Source organism: Lycorma delicatula, chromosome 3, assembly GCF_047948215.1.
Source record: "Lycorma delicatula isolate Av1 chromosome 3, ASM4794821v1, whole genome shotgun sequence".
Lineage (NCBI taxonomy): Eukaryota > Metazoa > Arthropoda > Insecta > Hemiptera > Fulgoridae > Lycorma > Lycorma delicatula.
The window spans coordinates 217,552,514-217,574,335 of NC_134457.1; the positions used below are offsets into that span (position 1 = coordinate 217,552,514).

The window sequence follows — 21,822 nt, forward strand, 5'->3', positions numbered from 1 at the left end:
ACCTTAAGGAGAGAAATTTCCCAGTGGTCTTTTAATTTAGATAAAAATCCCTCGTATTTCTTCTATAATTACTTGTACTTATTACATGACATTAATAATCATTTATATAAGGTCCGATTTTTTAATTAGATTTTTAATATGTTTTTGATATTTTCTCACTTAAAGAAGATTAGTTTCTCAGTTCAACCAGGTTTTTATACTTATTTTTATGTTCAAGTCTTTTTCTTCACCAAATGGGCATATATTGACAGTACAATTTTTATTTTGTAGCGGCACTTTCTTCGCCTTTCTTGTAACTTATTTTCAGAATACATTAAGTGAAAAACTTTACTCTATTTGTTGCAGATATTTATTATTTATTTTATTTTATCTTCATCGTTTAATAATAGATTATTTTTGCGTATTGATGTATTAATCTGTTACCGTTCTGCTATTCAAAAGTATTTTCGCGTGATAATTTTTAAAATTGTTAACATTATGTAGAAAAATTATATCTATCCTCACTTTAGGAAGAGCCTTACTATTTAATCAACAACTGTTTTATTTTTGCATTGTTCTTCAAATCACGTTTTCTTATTTTTATAAAGACGCAGATTTCTTTTTCTTGTCTTTGCGTTACTTTTATTCATACGGGCGGAATGGTTTGCTGGCTTAATCTAATTTTAAATAAAAATTAAAGTAAAAAAATGTAAAAACAAGTAAAATTTAAAAAAAATAGAATCAACGTGAAACTTTTTCTGCACTTACATTTGAAATGTAGTACTTTTAGCTATTTTTAAATTCAGCGCCATTTTAAAGATTAGTAAATTGATGGTAATCGTTTTTTAATAATTATTATATTTCGTTAGAATATATTTAAAAACTTACGTATGTATGTAAAACTGTACGTATGTATTTACGTATAATATTTGGCGTTACATATCAGAAACGGATTATTTTTAACATGAAATTTCATGCTGTATATAGTTCATTACCGAGAATGGTTATATTTTCCTTTAATGTTTCCTAAGGGGATACAATATTTAAAAAAGGTTGGGCCTTTACTGGGCTATATATTTTATGATTTTATTCATCATACTCTTAGAAGCTTTGAAACATGTAGGTGAGAACATGAGAACATAGAAATTGAATTTTGTCAAGTATGAAAGATTTCACCTTATCTATTGGGATTCGAATCCGGGACTCCCAGCTGAAAGGCCAAAACACTACCCCTCCACCACGGAGATCAAATAGATCACTAATAAAATTAGTAAATTTTTCCTCTTTTCCATGATTTATATGTTCGTATTCTATTGCCTTTTAGATCTACCTCAGTTTTTCATCCACGACTTGTTTACCCCATTTTCTTTTTGTCTACAATCATTTGATAAATAAATACAATAAAATTTTGAATAATATAATTATACACTTGAATACTCTAAAGCAATGGAAAGCATACTCAGGAAAAAACAAAGCGTTATTTACGAAATTTACTCGTGTATATATTTTTTTTTTTGTCTTTAGTCATTTGACTGTTTTGATGCAGCTCTCAAAGATTCCCTATCTAGTGCTAGTCATTTCATATTGGTATACTCCCTACATCCTATATCCATAACAATTTGTTTTACATATTCCAAACGTTGTCTGCCTGCACAATTTTTCCCTTCTATCTGTCCCTCCAATATTAAAGAGACTATTCCATGGTACCTTAATATGAGGGCTATAAGTTTGTTTCTTCTTTTAACGATATTTCTCCTAATGCTTCTTTCTTCATCGATTTGCCGCAACACCTCTTGATTTATAACATTCTCCTATAGCACGATATTTCAAAAGCTTCTAAGATACTCCGATTGTCCAATTTTCACTTCCATATAAAGCGACACTCCAAACATAAACTTCCAAAAATCTTTTCCTGACATTTAAATTAATTTTTGATGTTAACAAATTATATTTCTGACTGAAAAATCGTTTCGCTTGTGCTATTTGGCATTTTATATCGCTCCTGCTTCGTCCATCTTTAGTAATTCTACTTCCCAAATAACAAAATTCTTCTACCTCCGTAATCTTTTCTCCTCCTATTTTCACATTCAGTGGTCCATCTTTGTTATTTCTACTTCATTTTACTTTCGTTTTGTTCCTGTTTATTTTCATGCGGTAGTTCTTGTGGAGGACTTTATCTATTCCATTCACTGTTTCTTCTAAATCCTTTTTACTCTCGGCTAGAATTACTATATCATCAGCAAATCGTAGCATCTTTATCTTTTCACCTTGTACTGTTACTCCGAATCTAAATTGTTCTTTAATATCATTAACTGCTAGTTTCATGTAAAGGTTAAAAAGTAACGGGGATAGGGAACATCCTTGTCGGACTCCCTTTCTAATTACCCCAGTATCATTTTTTTATATTAGAAAAAGTGTAAATATTTTCTTGAAAATAGAAATAATATATTATTAAGTTGATTGGATATAACGGATTGACAAAAGAGGTTTTGTTAACTAGCCATTATTACTACAAATATTGTATGAATATTTTTTATACATTTTGCGAACATTTTGTTTCAATCGTGTCAATACTTGAAAATGTATTTAATTACATTTTGTGAAGTCAGATTGTCAGAGTAGATTATTTTTACAGGATAAGAAAAATTGAAGTAATATTTAGTACTTTGTAGTCGAAAATATTGCCACTTTAGTTATTATTAAATATGTTTGGTTTTTATGATACGTAAAGATTGAAGCCAACCTCCGTGGCGCGAGTGGTAGAGTCTTGGCCATTCATCCGGAGGTCCCGGGTTCCAATCCCGGTCGGGCATGGCATTTTTCATACACGCTACAAGTCATTCATCTCATTCTCTGAAGCAATACCTAATGGTCGTTCCGGAGATTAAAAACAAACAAAAAAAACATTGAAGTTGTACAAATTTTTGTTAGGAAATCTTTTCATGGTTTAACAATTCATTCGAGATGATGTTTAATAAATACTTTATTTAAATAGGAATGTAAATAACATCTAAGGGCAAAGTGATATTAAAGTATATCTATTGGGGAGCGGTTTTATTTTAGGTTCTTTGTAGATGTCGATAAAAATCAGCATCATCCTTGCCAGTTATTTCGAGTTTAATTTTAATTTGAATATTTTATACTACTACTAAATTTCTTTCCAATATTTTTTAATTTTATAATCTTTATAATTATATTAGTTACGTCCTACTTCCTTGTCTTATCATTTATTAGAATCTTTCTTTTTTTTAAACTCTTTCCACTTCTCTCTACTGCTAAATTGAATAACTGTGAAAGCCTAAAGGTATGACCTACCGAGCTAATTATTTTATACTTTTACTTTTACAATTATTTCATTAAGTTTTTTCTCTTCTGCTATTTCTCTTAAAAACTCTTAATTTTGAAACTTCACAGTCATTTAATTTGTCAACATTCTCACGTTAGACAAGATTTCTGTACACTTAAATTTTGTTATATTTTTGGGGTTAGTAAAGCACTACATACGTAATAATATTTATAAGAATTTTTTAATGTTAAATTCATAAATCTAATTTTTACTAACAGATTTTTCCAATATAAGTTATTTCTTTTCCTTTCATTAAAATTTGTTTTATTATTTTACGTTTTCCTTAATTTATTTATTTATTTTAATTTTTATAAATTAAAGTTTATTTAATTTTTATGTATTACGGTTTTCTATATTCATCTAACCTAAAAGTATATTTGTGATATTTTAAATAACTTTATACCAGCCTCCGTGACGCGAGTGCCTTTCATCCGGAGGTCCCGGTTTCAAATCCCGGTCAGGCATGGCATTTTCATACATCCTATAAATCAATTCATCTCGTCCTCTGAAGCAATATTTAACGATAGTCTCGGAGGTTAAAAAAAAAATAAAACTGTCAATCACAGCTGACGTCGAAGAGATAGATTGATTGTATAGGAGCTCTGTGATTATATTGTTATATTTTGTTATTTTTCGTAGTTATTTATGGTTTTTGATTTCTTGAGTTTTGTTTGGGGATTTATGTTTGTGTTAGGTTTTTAGTTTTTTGTTTGTTTTTTATTTATTTTTCTGTTTTGTTGTTTTAAGTAATATTTTTTATTTTTGAACTTTGCCTAGTGTTGCTAGGGGCTTGTTTATACAGTTGTAAATTTGTTTACATCGGTTTAATTATATTTGTACAAAGACAATTTTACTGTTATCATCGTGGCCGCACGCATCGGGCCAACAGTGCCTCAGATGACGTTTGGTATCGGTGTTGGGGTACAGGTCATTGGGTCGAATTTGTCTTGCACCAGACCGAAGTGGTCGTTGTTTTGCCTGCGGTATGGCCGGTCACGTGAGGAGCGACTGCAAACAGGAACCTTTCTGTCTGCCATGCAGATCGCACAGACATCCACTCGGAGATCGAGAATGTAATTTGGCCGCACTTGCAGCACCAACGCCATGAATATGTGCTCAGCTGCGCTGTGTTGTCTGCAAGGGACAGCTTCATCCGAGAGGGGTGGGAGGCTTCGGCGTCTCATCATCGATGATCGGATGGCAAGTCTCTTGCACAATCGTTGAGGGGAAAGTAAGACCTTAGTCCCGGTGGAGATCCCTTTGGGATTCCTCGTTAGAGGCGTGGCGTTAAGGCCGGAGCCCCGGTGAGGGGAATCCTTTGGGATCCCCTCATTTGAGGCACGGCAAGTAAGGAGACCGAATCCCGGCTGCCTGGACGGGGCCTTGTGCTCTTCTGAGGTAGTTTAAGGCGATGACACTTCTTGGAGCTGAACATATGCTTAGTCGCAAATCCGGCTCCGAAGGGCGGGAAATCCGACGAGAAAAAAATAACTGTTTAAACACAAAAATAAAATATTTTTTAAGATTTACAGCTGGATGAACTTTATATAAACAAATAATTTTTCTTAGATTGATACGTAAAACACAATCTCAAAGTAAAGCGTAAAAAAACCAAAAAAAATAGAAAATAAAAATAGACACGCTAATTCACTATTCAATCCATCCAACTTTAACTAAATCCTTAACCTACATTAATCTTACATTTTTATATTAATATAATATAATGTAATACAATATTTTATATTTCTATATCAGTCTTATCTTAATTTATATTAATCTTCGTTCAATCAATAAATAACTATTATACAAAGATCTTTCATCGTACAATTCTATATCGAATAAATATAAATTAAAACAAAGTTAACTTGAATGAAAAAACTTCACATTTTGAAAAAGTTAATAAAATATAACCTTCTAAACATAAAAAAAAAGATCGCATTCAAAATACAATCATTAAAAAGACATAAGTAGCTTAAATACATAAGCAAACAAAAGAGACTGCTGAGTGTTGTACATAGGAAAAACCGCGGAGCAGTTTCAAGCAGTCGTAAAAGGAAAATGAATTATAAAATAAATAATACGTTTTTGTATTTCTAATTTTTCCCACTTTTTTTTATCACAATAATTATTGTAATAATATATATATTCTAATATTTACATATTCCTCCTGTTAATTAAATATTTCTTTAGAAATAGAATCTGAAATCTACTAACTCATTATTTTAACATGAATAATACATAATCAAATATAATATCAAGGTTTTTATACTTACCCTATCTGTTTGAGCATTCTTTTTTGAGTTCCAGCAGAATTCAAGTATAGCGACTAGTATGGCAAGAGCCAGACCACACAGTAACACAACAAAAACCCCTCCTGTAATAAAGGAAAATCACTGTTATAAATGAAAAATGTATATAAAAGTGTGATATATGAGAGAATTTTTGCTGGAATTCCTGGAGGCGAGTCGGTTCTGAATTGTACGCTCATTGTTTAAGAGTAAAAGAGAGATACTATGTAGAAATGTAAAGAGAAAAAGAGATTACGTCGGAGGTTGAGTGCCGGGTACGAATATTATGTAGTTGTAATACTAAACGTACGAGGGGCAAAACCGTTTCTACTACTTTTATTTCTCAACCTATTTCACCTCTGCAATTTTTAACTTGGTCTTTTAGTAGAATTATAGACAAAAATAAAACAAATATTAGAAGTTTACAGTGCTTGAATATTTAAAAACAACGCAAAATATTGGTTAGATAACACAGTAAATTACATACATTAACGATGTACTTTTTGTAATAAAAAGAAATGTACGGTTCTTGATGAATAACAGATTTTTTTTTTTAAACAGGAATTAAATCTTTTTGAGTAATTTCAAATGATTTGAACTTTATCCGCTATATAGTTTAATGTAGTCTATGTTTTTACTTCAACTTTATGCGTGAGGTATGTGCGCGAAATGATCAGTTTCAGAGAAAAAATTTTTTCAATTTTTATTTGAGACTCTGGTTGATTTCATTTCTCTAGGGAAAAGATATTAACAGAATTTTGATTGTTAAATTGAAAAACAACAGTTAAACTATCGAGTTTGAATATATTGATAAAACGAGTTAAATCAAGTTTAATACTGATTTAAAATTCTAGGGGATAATTTTTGCCATTCAATTTGTTCGATCCTACCTACGACGTTATTTGAGGTTAATCATTTATAAATACCAGTTCTCTAGATGCGGGATGAAGCGTTCATTCAATTGCCTGATGGACTCTCATCTTATTACCATTACAATTTTTTATCCGCCGAAGCTAGTCCCCTGTGTTAACTATTGAAATTCCTCCACCGTTCTCCGGGATAGAACATTTTCTGTGTATTATTGATCTTCCTAAACTTTTTTTATATTCAGTCGTCTGGAAAAATTGAAGTTCTTTATCCTTTTTAGGTGTTCCTCATTATTCTCAACTTAACCCTGTTATTTTCTCTTCAAAAGTGGTTAAACTTGAAGAATAATCCCCCTCGTCGAAAAAAAACCATTTCGTAAGCCCGTGTAGATATAAAAAAAATTTCTATTAACTTTGTTAATAGCTTCATGGTTATCATATAACTCAGAGCTTATCACATTTTTTTTAATATTCACCCTTTTTCCTTAAATCGTAAAAGCATCCGTCTCTCTACTCCAACGTTTATTTGGAAAATAAAATTATTGAACGTATTAACTTTCTTCATAAACCTTTTCTCTTAAGAATTCTTCGTCCTAAAGACATCCTTTCTTTGAAATTTTGATATTTTCATTTTGCATTGGATATCTTTAGTTTCCGTTTTCAATACAACCATTCCAATTTAGTGGATTAATACTTGTATATAATTCTTTTACTATTCATCAGATATTTTCCTTTCTGAAAATGGTATATGTACAAAAGCTTTCTTCTAATCTTCTGTTCTGGTTGTGATTTTAAGTTTCGATTCTGACCGAGTGTAACCGATATAAAAATTATAAATTTAAAGTTAATACAGTTCAGGCTTACTAGGGAATATCCTAATTTCAACAAGTTGATCGCTTTTCTTTTCGATTATATCTATAATAATATCTAGAATATCATTATATATAGATATAATGGTATTCAATATTAATATAACAATATAGTTCATACATAGGTCTAAGTTTAATTTTTCAATTACAAAGAACGTTCTTCTAAAACGGCTATTCAAGTGTAATAATTAAGAGAGATCTCAAAATTCTTTTTCGTAAAAGAGAACTCAACAGCTAAATTCGCATTTAAATAATCGTCATCAGTATGGAATGAATATCAATAACTAATGATGATGTCGTATTTTTTTTGTTTTTTTTTTACCAGGTAAGCTTATGCGTAACCACACAGAGGTCTTCGTGCTTCTAGACGACGTATAATACTGACGGTGGCTTCTTCACTCATACTTTATGTCGTCCCTGCATGGGTAGAGGGTTTTGAAAAGAAAAGGCATGTAGGTAAAATATCATCGCTTCAAAGACGTGCTGCGTTGAACATTGCGGCCGCATGCCGCACGGTTTCGCGAAGTGCTATTGAGGTCATCTCCCGGGATTTCACCGGTCCGGCTGCGTGCATTGATGGTCCGGCGAGTTTATCTTGGCGCGACTGAGACCGAGGTTAAGGACTTACTTCTGGCCGAGTGGCATGACGCCTGGAACACCTCACCTACTGGTATATGGACAGGTACATTAATTCCGAGAATAGATGTATGGGTGCAGAGAGGACTGAGTGAGGTAGGTTTCTATATAACGCAGCTCCTTTCTGGACATATCGAGTTTGAAGCCTACCTGCATCGATTTGGCAGGAGAGCGTCTCCTCTATGCAGGTACTGCGATCTTGAAGATACCGTTGAGCACACCACCAATGCCAGCGGTGGGATATGGTCAGAAAAGATGTCGAGTTAAGCTGGCTTTCTCCAGAAGAAACAGTTTCATACATGTTGATAGGAAGAGTGGAATGGGACAAGGTAGTAAACCTAGCAACAAGTATCCTGAAGACTATACCCAGAGAAGCTAGAAAATGGGATAGAGCCTGATTTAGGACCCGGATCAGTATGAAGACTGAAGATCACCCAGCAAGGAATCAGAGTTACGTATAGAAGACCTGAGACTTGGTGAAGGCGAAGAAAGTGACCTGAAGGTGAAGGGGCGAAGGACAGCCAGCCCCCTGTGGAGCCGTCCTGTGTCTGCACTTGTGCGGATAGGCGACGGTGATGAAGCACGGGGACTCTGGACCCATGGGCACTAAAGGCACCTCCTGGGCCCGCGCAATGCTTAAACTGCAAGACCGACCTCGGAGGAGGAGAAATGGTGAGATAGGATTTTTAGTCGATAGGGTGCTGGTACACATAGGCTCTTAATAACATCTAGCCGAACCCGTTCGAGTCCGACACTCACCCATTTATGGAGGGGGGTGCGTAAATGGCATTTCTCAGACTCATCTATATCAAAAAAAAGATTCTTTCACCAATAATGTTAAAAAATAACAAAATAATAAATATTAGACTCGAACAAGACGAATGTATGGAGTACCTTGGAATATCCCGGCAGTAGTATCCTGGAAATTGAAATAAAGTAATGATAAAATCATTAATGATTAATCATTAATCAGTTTATTAATCTGGCTTTAATAAACCAGATTAATAAACTGATTTCCGTATAAAATAACGTTTATACTTTGAGTGCAGTTTCACTGCTCGTTAGCGGTAAAATGAACAATAGCAGTCGATGCTACCTAAATTACGTAAAAAAAAAAAAAAACAAATAGAAACAAATCTTTTTAAACCTATACAATAATGATTAACTTTATTTCTACATAAGATATAAATCCAGAAATTTAAAGCTAAAATATCGTGTGGCGACGGGTAGATTCTTGGTCTTTCATCCGGAAGTCCCCAGTTCGAATCCCGGTCAGACACACTTCAACCTGGTGAGTATTTTGTGACGTTCTTTTAAGTCATGCGGCACTCGACGAGCACAAACCTTCTGAAGCCTAAATGGTCATGAACAATGCGAACGATAACAGCTCTTGAAACATCAGGAAAAAGAAAGGCCAGGTCGGAAGTGGTCAACCTATCGGGTTGGTCTAGTGGTGAACGCGTCTTTCCAAATCAGCTGATTTGGAAGTCGAGAGTTCCAGCGTTCAAGTCCTAGTAATGTCTGTTATTTCTACACGGATTTGAATACTAGATCGTGGATACCGGTGTTGTCTTTGGTGGTTGGGTTTCAATTAACCACACATCTCAGGAATGGTCGAACTGAGACTGTACAAGACTACAATTTATTTACATTCATACATATCATCATCATTCATCCTCTGAAGTAATACCTGAACGGTAATTCCCGGACGCTAAACAGGTAAAAGAAATGATCAGACACACTTTAAAGTTTCATTTCTTATTCCCACATATAAGCTTTTTGTAAACGAAGGATAATGTACTTACTTCGTTATAAGAAATTTTAGTGGAAAAAAGCATAATTAAGGAATTCAACATGGAAACTCTCCTCCTAGACTGGTCTACATAAGAAATGTTCACGTGATTAGTTGAGGCCTAATTTTTCCTTTTCATTTGTACTGTTTGTAGAGAAAGTAGATTATTTCGTAGTTTTCAGTTTTTATTTTTTTTTTATAAATATCCATACAATATTTTTATATTTTATATTTAATTTTTATCTTTTGGCATATTTGTTTTTTTTTTCAATAATTTGTTTTACAACTGCTGGTAATGATTGTTTAAGAATCAAAATTTGTATTGAATTCTAGATTTATATTTTAAGTACACGTTTTTTCATGTACTATTACTTTATTCTCAAGAAATTGTAAATGAAAATATTCTAATATTGTTTCATAATTTTATTTACATTTACTAGGCTTAGATTCAGTCAAAATTAAAATTAGCGTATTTTAAAAGTATGTAAGAAATATAACTAAATTTATTAATGAGAAAAGGAAGTTATAAATTTCAGTAGGGTTTTTTAAAGGTGTATAAAAAATAAATGTATTCAATTTTAAAAAGCGGAAAAATATTATATCATAGTGAAACACAAAAGATCTTAACCGAAAGAAGTTTTAGAAAAGAATGTCATTTTTTATTTTTATTTTATTTTTCTTATGTTAGTTTAAACGTTCGTGCATTTATAATCCCTTTGTAATAAAGATATCATCCTTTTTAAAAGAAAAACTTAAAAAAAAGCAGCTGAAGTTTATGCTCATTGTTTAAGTTTTATTTTAAAAGCACAGTTACGATTTTTCAACTGTAGTTTTAATATTAAATCATGTATTATTATTATTATTACTTATTTCTACACTTTGTTTATGATTATTTCTGTTAGTAGATTTAGATTATTTATAAATTTATTATTATTTTAATCAATTAAAGATTATACACCTTCAATTTATGTAATATTCCCTTATATTTTTTTAACAGGCTTTTCTCATTTACTTTCTCTCTTTATGAGATTAAGTAATGAAAATGATTAATTGGGATATGTATTTTTTGAATTCAGCAAGCGTTATATTAAATGATTTTTTTCTTATTCTAAGGAAAAATACTTAGTGATTATTATAAAAAAAAAGGATTAAATGTTTTATAAATTAATTTTTTTAATTACTTTCTTTTATTTAAAAAAAATTAAATAATTAAAAAAAAAAATTAAAGAAAATGAAAAAAGTGCCAGAATATCATCATGATTTCCAGTTTTCTGGAAAAGTTAGTCTTTTTATTCTTGAAATTAATTTTTTTATTTATAGAAAGATACTTCTACAAGTTGAATTGGTGATGATAGTAATGCAATTATATTGACTAGTTTGATAAAAAATAATGGGTAATATTATGAACAATGTGTCATAATTTTCCATCAATTTGGGGTAACAAAGACATTTATTTTTTAATTTAGTAATTTATTCAAGAATTTCCTACCAGTTAAATTACGTTTTATTAATTAACGTAAATTTTGTGATGCTTGACGTGTGTCTGTGTTTGTATATATAATGAAATTCTTTTTTTTTAACTCAAACTATACTATTCATCATCAACGATCATGACTGAGAGCTGCTGACCATTCCAATCCCGCTGAAAACTTCTCACCACAGTTCACGGCCTTGTGCCTTTCAAATCAATGTGCCTAACGTTTTTTCAGTCGCCTCTTCAATTTCGTCCAGCCATCTTTTTGGCGGTCTTCCGCGTGACCTGCTTCTCTCGATTAAGCCAACGGATTATATGGTCGAAAAAGTGGAGGATGAGCTGGAAGCATATTGTGGACAATCTCCTCTGTGAACCCAGATCGTTTATAATCGACTTCTTCATCCATTTTTCCGCCCATGCGATGCGGAGAATTATTCTGTAGGCCCATATTTTGAATTCATCAATTCTCTTTGAGTTTTCTACCTTCATAGACTACGTCTCAACGTCGAACATGACTACTGGTAAAGGTAGTACCTGAAGCAGTCTCCGGTTTTGAATTCCTCTGAATGTCCTATCCTTCCGAACAGCTGTCAACATGGTAAGCGACTTCTTTGCCAAGACAATTTCTTTTTCGTATTACGACCGACAACCCCCCCCCCCCCCCCCCGCCATACATTATCGATTGTAGATCCTAAATGTACAAAACGGCCCACCTTTTCGAAATCACACAGCGCATCACTAGCTGGAAGATCGTTGGCTGTATCTACAATCATAACGTAAATTTCAGCCCTACTGCCTCAAATTTCATACCTCAGCTAGGTTGAGGAGCTCCTTCATTTCAATTTTAGAGCCTGCAAACAGGGTCGTATTTCCAGTAAACCTTTAGTTGGTTATACGCCGGCCTCCTATTTTTACACCTCCATATCGGGTTTTCAGGCTATTCCGCATGATATATTCGTCGTAAATTTTGAATAAGGTCGGAGACAGAATACATCCCTGTCGTACTCCTCTAAACTAATAGTAGAGCTCTGGTTTTTCATTTTCAGTCTAACCACCACGCTGTTTTTTTACAAATAGGTTCCGAATGGGATTAACAAGATGAACAGGAAAGCCCATCTCCTTCAAGAATCGCCGTAGATCTTTTCCCCTTACCGAATCAAAAGCCTTGACATAATATAGGAAATATTTTACAAGAGGACTGTAAATATTCTACTAGCTGCAGTTTTTTTTTTTATTTTGCTCCCCTGGGCCGGCTATCCTTGCGACTCTGCATTAACTCTTCTACTATCTCATATTCAACGGTGAACGCATAAATCGCATATTAATCAATAACTCTTTTCATAATAATAAAAAATTAGAATGGTCTACTCCCGGATCACTTGAATTATGTAATTTAACTTAATTTCTAAAAATGTATTTGTTGGTAAAAATAAATATTCTACTCCTTATGAATTAGCCATTGCTTAAAAACTGGAAAGTCTAACTAATGAAGACACTCTAATATATTATTCTAATATATATATATATATATATATATATATTATATATTATATTATATATATATATATATATATATATATATATATATATATAATATATTTAATAATATATATTATTACTCTAATATATTATTTTATGCAGGAAAGATACACGAATTGGAATTAATGTTTTTGTACACAATCAGTCAACTTTTCTTATGGCAGTAAAGTATCTGAGAATGGATGTTTTACAAGTCGGATTTTACTTTCTTTGATAACAATATTGTCCTTTAAACAGCAGGTCCTTGTGGTGAACAGAACGGTATCATTTGTGGGGCTGAATATCTCCTTCGTTTCAGCAGATTGATACACAGTATTATAATCGATTCTACGCAGAAAGCAATAAGAAACCACTTTATTCATCACTTTTTTTACTAAGCTTTAATGCTTATTATGCTTGTAAAGGCTAAGCATTTTTTTTTATGGGAATGAGTTTGTTTCATTTCAGATTTTACATTAGTAACGGTTGTGGTTCTTAATATACGTTGAAAAGTGGTCGATAACTGGGAAACTGTTACTTGTAAAACGCAAAAATTTGTATGGTAATGTATTAGTTATTAAAACAGTGATTTAGGGCATATTTTTTTTATTTTACTACACGTTTTGATATATTCCTGTAGTGGAAGTTAAATACAAGACGATGTAGGTTAATTTTATTTTATTTTTCTTGAGATTTTTAAAGAAAATGTTGAGAAAAGATATGAGTTCATGGATAGGTCTACGAAAAATGATTGAATTCTCATATTTTTCTTTATAATCTTTTATTATACAAATTCTCTTTCAATGAAGCGAATTTTTACGGTAGGACTCATCAATAAAGATATAGCAAGACCAAGTACGTGTATGAACCTCTCTCTTTGTGTGCGCACGCGTGCATGTTTTTTTGTTTGTATTTTATCCGTGTTTTGAATATTTTTTTATATACAATTGTTTTTACTTATCTTAGTAACAATGTTTATAAAGAAACATCCAATATTATATTAGATCAGTCGTTCATCAGCGTTGTTTGCCTCCTTTTTATTAATAATTCTTATAAATTAAATAGTGCATATATCTTAATTATGTATAAATAATATTTATTTACCAAAATAATCTTTATTTTATTGCAACTGAGCAAAATACAAACGATTTATCTATTTATCTACAAAAAACTGAATCGCTAATTTCTATCCTGTTTATTAAGTTAGCGATATCAACTATCATTTTTGAGTTTAAATTTCTTGCAGTCATTTACATTATCAGGAAAATTTGGTTAAGGCATGAAATAATTTAGTAATTTAAAAGCAAAGAATTAAGAGCAGTTTATTTTATAAATTAAAATATTCAATCAATTATGACGTAGAAAATGTATCTTATGTGTAAATAAAAACTCCATGACTCCCTTCTACATTTATTGATAACAGATATGATTATATTAAAATTCGATAACCTGTTCAAAATTTTAACATTTTTATTTCATATCACTTGCTTGCAATATAAAATAAATTTATTGCCCGTTTGTAATTTTGTATGACCAGATTATCTAATCTCATAAATTCTTGGACTTAGCTGAATAATTATTTTATCCCTGTAATTAATCAATTAACTTGAGGTTTAGGTATTGGTTCAGAGGATGAAATAAAATGTCAATAATTTTTTAGCCAGTGAAACGCCATGTCTGACCGGGATTAGAACCCGGGACCACGGGTTGAAAGGCCGAGAATTAATTATTAATCTAGGTAACTTCGTAATTATTATAAATTAAACGAAAGTACTTTTTTTTTGCGTGAATAAATAATTTCTACATTTGTAATACTAACTGCCGAAAAATAAACTTGAAGATAGTTTAAATTTTCTTTTGATTTATATTTTTTAAATTGTGCAATCTATTCTTGAGTCATTAGCGATGTAATATAATACATCATTGCATCAAATGACATGTTTACTCATTTTTGCGGGAAGACGACTCATTTCGAGAACTTCTTTTGAAATTCAGAAACACCAATTTTTCTGTTCCTACATAAAATTCAAGTCTTATCTATAAATTACTACGAAGTTTTTATTTAGTACTCCGTAATTTTCATGTTGAAATGGTAGAACCTCAGTCTTTTCTTCATAAGTTCTTGGGTTTGAATCTCAGTCAGGTTTAGCATTTTTATCTGAGCAGGACTCATTTTACGAAAAATAATTTATGCAGGATGCAATGTATAATAATAAAAATTAAAACGCATATAAAATTTACCCAACACCAGTGGTTGCACTTGGAAATATCAAAAAAAATTTGTGCGAGCGTATACAAAAACGATTTGTGACTGAATAACTCCTAATAAATTTCTGTATTTTTATAAGATTTTTCATGAATATGACTATATTTTACAATTAAATCCGGAATTCTATCGGAGTTGGGGTTCGGGAGTTGTGGCGGGACATTACATTTAGGCTTATGAAATCCTTTACTCCTGAATAATAAATAAAATATTTTAAAACTTTTTTTAGAAAAAACAAAAAATCCACTTCCAATTATAAAGTTTGAGTTAGCTTTTAGTAATATTATCTAAATCAAGAGTGAACATGTTTTCGGACTTAAGTGAAAGGTTACAAGTAGAATTATTTATTAGTTTACTTCTTTTTATTAAATGTAATCTCATAAAAAAAGATTATAAACAATTTACAAGTTTACATTAGAGTAAATTAAAAATTAAAAATTTTAAATTTGTGGTAAAAAATTAACAAACGTTTTATGTATGTTGAACAACTAAATTAGGTAAAAAAATGCCAACCATAATTTTTACTTTCCCGTCTACATAGCAGCTACAGCTTGTTACCACATATGTGCCTAATTTAATAGGCGGACGTACACTATAGCAACTCAATGTGTGCTGGTGCACAGTACACGGACGCGGGGATACAAGCATTACTACCGCCGCGCGAGATGACCGCCCAGTTCTCCCACCATACCGGCGCTGCGGCCCACCACTTTCAGGCTCCAATAAAAGAGCGTGCACGAGAATGTGAATTTTCAATTCATCGTCGACCACCACCTGGGGAAGACCAAGAATAAGAAGAAGATGGAAGAAGGGACAAAAGAAGTTCCCTGGCCAGCTCAACGTGGGACCTCCTGGCGGAAGCCAACATTCCCGCCGGAGCAGCAGGCCTGTCGGCAGGCGAGGGAGTCGTTGGACGCGGACCAGCGGCCGCTGGTCCTGCTACCTCCCCGCTCCAGCTCGCCGGGTTTCAATCGCCCTGGCCGGCGGACTCAGCAGCAGTAGTCGGCCCAGCGTGGGATCACTCGGGGAGAACCGCCTCGGCCGCGCCGGCGAAGGACGACCGACGCCGACCCGACACTGCGGGGTTCTGGAATCCGTAGAGTCATTCGTCTCGAATGGGGCTTGAACTACCGTAACATGCGTATCCTGTACAAAGGTGTCAGCAAAGCAATTATGTTGTATGCTGCGCCTATCTGGGCTCACCGCATGGCTTTTAGGTATTGTGCGGACATTTTGCTGCGAGCCCAGCGACTCTTCTTGCTGGCTTTTACAGAATAGTCTCGCGGGAGGCAGTCTGTATTATAGCCGGAGTCAAACCAATAGATATCTGTGATAGAGATGATATCCTGACTGTTGGGTCCGGAGACGAGCTTCCGGACCCAACAGCTCTTCTCAGAGTTAACGCAAAAATGGCTTTTTTCAAGGCCACCACAAGGTTATGAATTATGAGCTGTTGAAGCCATTCGACGACAAAGCCCTTCTCAGGACCACCGTAAGGTGAGTAATTACCACCTGCCGTCGAAGCCATTCCGCGACAAGCTATATAGAAGGGAAAGTATGGTGATCGGCCAAAATTGGGCAAATCCGGTTTTTACTGAATCTTGACGAATTGACCCCTAAGGACCCTCGAAAACCGAAAAATGACAACGAAATTTCCGCGACAAAATGCGCGCGTATGTATGTATGTATGTTGACGTGTAAATCAACTTATATCTCCAGAACTATTTGACTGATTTTCACCAAACTTGGCTATAATATTTCTATAGTAGGGGCATAAATGCTATTAAAATTTGAATTAAAAAGGTCAGGTGGTGGGGGATGCAGGGAGAAAAACGAAATCGTCTCTAGATTTTGCATATTTTTTAATAATCTTGTGAATGTTGAAAAAGTAAACAACTTTTGTGAAAAAAAATGTATTGCTGGACTTCATCCCCACCCCTAAAACTGGTTATAATTTTGAAGGGTTGTAGAAGGATTTTTGTTGCATTAAAAAAAAAATGTTTTTACGAACAATTATAAAAAAAAAAACATCTTTTGTGCAAAACGTTTTTTTGCTAAATTGCACCCCCACTCAAAAAAATATTAATAATTTGAAACATTGTTGAAGGCAGTACAATGGGTCTTTTTCATTGCAGTTTTTTCTATTAGCATCTCGTTGGATCTACAAATTTGTTACTCATCAAAGTGGGGTCTTAACCCAGCCACTCCGCTTACATACCCTACATCCCATTTAGCGCCCGGACTCCTGCTGTAGTCGACTGCTATGTTGTGACGTCACAGGTGAGCGGTAGAATTAAATAATTGAATAATATTTAAAGTGTAAAAATTAAATTAAAGTGACCGCTAGTGCCGCCACAACCGTGCAAATGAAATACGGTATGCGCGCGCGCTTTAGGTAGAATCATTGAATTAAATAAACATAAAATGTTGTATTTAAAAAAATGATAAATGTTTTATCATTTTATCAGAAGTGTATCAGAAAAAACCGTGTTACGGGAAAGTCCTACATCTGTGTTGTCAGCTTTTTTCCAACATAATAATTTTTTTTTAATTTTGTTTTTTTTTACGTTTTTATAACTTTTCATTGAACGACTATTTATTTATTTCACTAAGGTAACTACAACGTACGCCCAATTAGATTCTTCATTTTATTTTTTATATTTTATCAGGAATGAATTTTATTGCTGTGGTCTCTAATTATTTTAAATCAGTCTCGACAAAGTTCAGAAACTCTGCTGTAACCTTTTTTTTTCATATATATAATTTTTTTTTATATAGTCCAATTGTAAAGTACTGAACTACAGTTGCAGTTAAGTATATATATGTACCTTCTTTAAAATGTAGCAGTAATTTAACTACATTACATTTTATTTAGGCTATTTTGCTGTTTCCGTAATAGATTTAGCTACATTAGCGAATAGATTTACACTGATTCTGTTACATTTTTAAATTCAAATAATCTACTTTCTTCTGGCATTTATTTATTTATTTTACAAGCTTATATTTATTTTAGTATAATTCTCTAAAGAGATACTGATAATCCTTTTTTACTTTGCAAATTTGCTTCATAAACGCAATTTGTATATTTATTTAGTTCTATTTATCTCTAAATACGCACATTGATTGATAACCCTGCTCTCTGATCCAGCAAATTCGTTTGTGTATTAACGCAAAGAAAAAGCAAAACTGAAGCATTTATAGTAACACTTTCATAAATAAAAAAATTTCCCTTTATATAAATAATTAGCTTTCACTGCTTGAATATTAGATTGAATTTATTGTAAGATAATATTTACTTAGTCATTATTAAAGAATTTCCTAGTCGTCCATATTTGTGTACGTCTTTGGGTAACAATCCAATATATTTTTATGGCTGAAATGTTAAAAATAAACTAATTAAGTAGTGTATTAAACATTTTCCTTTTTTGTTTTACTATGAACTATTCTTGTTTTTAATTTAACTTTTAACCATGATACAGCTGAATTAAACGAGAAAAAATAGCCGTAACCTTGAGCTTCGATTCTATTTATTTGGTGTTACAAAATGTGGAAGCGTCTCCCTACAAGCAAATATGAATTTTGCGCGAACGTGTATAAAAGCAAAATGTAAGCATATTTCGTTTCAATATCTTGAGCAATGTTTAGAGCCTATGTTATGATCATAATATTACGTATTTTTAAATTACAATTATTATTAGATATTGACGCTTAAACATTAATAGATTAACATAAATAGATTTTGAACAAATCTATTTGAACCGTACCAATTTGTTTACAACACGTTAGCTTTTACAGTAGACACAGTGAAACCGAAATTCGATGAATAAAATTGAAATTAATGATTAAAATTTAACTTATTCAGTAGGAGTTTTAAATTATAAAGAAATAAAAAAAATCTTTAATTTTTACTTTTATCCTGTACATAACGGTTAGGTTTGGAAAGGACCTGGTAGTTTTTTCTCGTTTATTTCTACTGTAGAAGAAAATTTCAATAAATGATTACTTTATTTGTTAATGGTTCTGTTACTTTCTTATCTTGGAATAATTTTTTACACGTCTACTCTAATATCGATCATCACATGTTAATAATTTCTAAATCTCTTATCTAAAAAAAAATTTATATAATTTGAAATTTATTGGGAAGGTTATCCTGGCCAAAATTAACAATAATTCAAAATTACGGACTTTAGATCATCCGATTTTACGGCAATTAGACTTATGCTTTGTTAAATCATCTATGATAATTCGTATTCACTGCTTTCAATCGACTCTGCTGAGCTTATAATTGTTACCTATTATACAGTAATTGTAACTTCATTACAATTCTAACCTAACCGTTAATTTAATAACTAATACTAGCTATTACTAGGAATCCTACCCTAAAACAATAATTAAAAAAATCTTTAAAGTGAAATCTTTGAAATAAGAAATCTAAATGAAGAAATATAAAAAAGAGGCTAAAAATCTACTGTGGGATTTTGTAAAGTCAAATAAAGCAGATAAATTGATACATTAATCAACATTTTAATACCCGCAATTACATTTAATAAAATAAATAATACTGTTCGTTGCACAATTATAGATTAAAATGTGCGTTGTAGAGAAAACAGTTAATTTTGAAGCGCGTGATTTAAAATTAATTTTGAAGATTGTGTAATTTATGATATTTAGTGAAAAGTCAATTTTTATTTCTGGAATTGTTTTAAAAATATTTTCTTAATGTTTATTTTTCCAGAAACATACATATACTTATGGTTTGTAGTTTCAAACGCCTTCGTGTAAATATTTTTAAATTTTTTTTAGTAGTTTTGTATGCAAAAAAATAAAAATATACTCTCTAGTTCATATAATTTTGAAAATTTTAAATAGTTTGATAGATCTCTAAAACAAATCGTTACTAAGTGTAAAAATACTCTTTTAAAAAAGGATTTTTAAAAAAAGTAAAAATTTTAATTAAAAAAAATATTGATAAAACCAATGCAGTTTTTATATCAAGTCTTTCAAACGAAAGTAACTTATCGAATATAAGACTTGGGGAACCTAAAACGGAGATTTTCGAAAAAATATTTTTTCTATTTTTTATGATTTTTTTTTCAATTAATTTTTTTTATTTTTTGTTAGATTTTTTTTTACGGTCCATAATTCCAAAACCGGTTATTATTAAAGACCCATTTACTAAGTTCTTATGACATATCCTTATCCCGAAATATTGATTACTATCAGAATTTTACGAAATTATGCTTATATGGATATATTACCGTTAATATATGCCATCGTGTAATTCACGCACCTGAATTGTTAAACAGCATTTAAAAAAAAAAATTCAATTGTAAATTATTCAGTCAATTAAATATAATTTTTTATTGATTACCACATTTTAATTTCATTATAACCTATGAAAAATCGTTTCCTAGCACCTAAAAAGAAATCACGCCTAGCACCTAAAAATCACGCACCTACTTTTAGATAAAAACATGTTGATCAAGAATGTATGTGAATCAAGCAAGTAAATATGTTTTTTTTTGGAATGAGTATGCAACGTTATCAGCATCGTATTCTTTAGGTTAGGATGATAAAATCTACATTTATAATTGAATAATTCAATTTTCAACCTGACATTAACATCGTAAAGTTTTAATTTGAAATATTGTTTGGAAGTTAACCGTAATTTCTCACTGTTTTGACTGCTAAATTTTAACCGTGATATGTTTAACAGCTACTTAAATCTAATAAATAATAGTAAAAAACTTTTCTTTATATTCTTAAAACTAAAGAGCTATTATTACCAGCGACTATAACAGCCTACCTATATCGAGATAATATCCGCCTTGGTTAGGGTAATTACTCTATATATTTACCGCTGGTTCAAATAATAATTAAACATTTATCGCTTCATAATTAGATTTGATCATTTAATATTTGAATGAATAATACAAGATTACGTATAAGTGTATATAGATGCTTTTAATGATTCCATAAATGATACGTCGTTGAAGAATGTACGTTGAATCCATAAAGATTGCCAGAAGAAGGCTGGAAGAAGACTGACTTGAATGGAATGGAATGGAATGCAAAGTTGGCGGGAGTTTGCAAATTCTCCCTTCGGATTGCAGAGCCTGGACAGTGTCCCTTGCTGCTGGGTGATTCTATCGGACGTGTTTTTAAAGGTTTACTTTATATGACGGGTCTAATTTTTCAATTTTTATCTTTATTTTATATTTTGATTTTAAGGACTGATTTAATTGCATTCCAATCCGTTGTTAAACCAGCATTATCGAACCCATTTCATGGGCCGACCGCGGAAGGCTAGGCTTTTGAAACCTGTCATCCCGACGTAATTCCCCTTCAGACCGTCCACTGAAGTCCTGTCGGTGCTAACGCTACATAGGCTAGCAGGAATACGACACAACGGGGCACTAACTATATGGAGGGAGCATTGCGCCCCCTTCTCCGGAGGAGTTGCAATTGCTGATTTAAAGTAATTTAATTGTAAGTTTTAAGGGAAAGTTTGAGTAGAAGCTCTTCTTCACCACTTCTTTGTTGGCTGCCCTTCAGGACGCATCTCTGCTAGGCTGACTTGAATGTAGCGTACGGAGCCGCTGAATCGTCAGGAGCCTATTACATCCGAAAGGAGCTGTGTGAACTGTACTGAGCCGCCCAGTGCAGTCGACTGGAGCCGAGTGTGAACTGATAGAAAGATCTTTAAATTTTGAATTCTTTCTTAGATAAATTTTTAATAACATGCACTGAGTCTAAACAACCTATAATAGAGCTGTAGTACCGATGCT

At 32.1% G+C, this 21,822-nt stretch overlaps 1 protein-coding gene across 1 annotated transcript in view; it reads right to left on the reverse strand.

The window, feature by feature from the left end:
* The window catches only part of LOC142321310 (glutamate receptor ionotropic, kainate 2), a 520,894-nt gene that overhangs the window by 16,625 nt on the left and 482,447 nt on the right, over window positions 1-21,822 (reverse strand). The window contains exon 16 of the mRNA XM_075359304.1: window positions 5,599-5,699. Within this exon, the coding sequence (XP_075215419.1) occupies window positions 5,599-5,699 (101 nt within the window). The remainder of the gene's footprint in view (window positions 1-5,598; window positions 5,700-21,822) is intronic.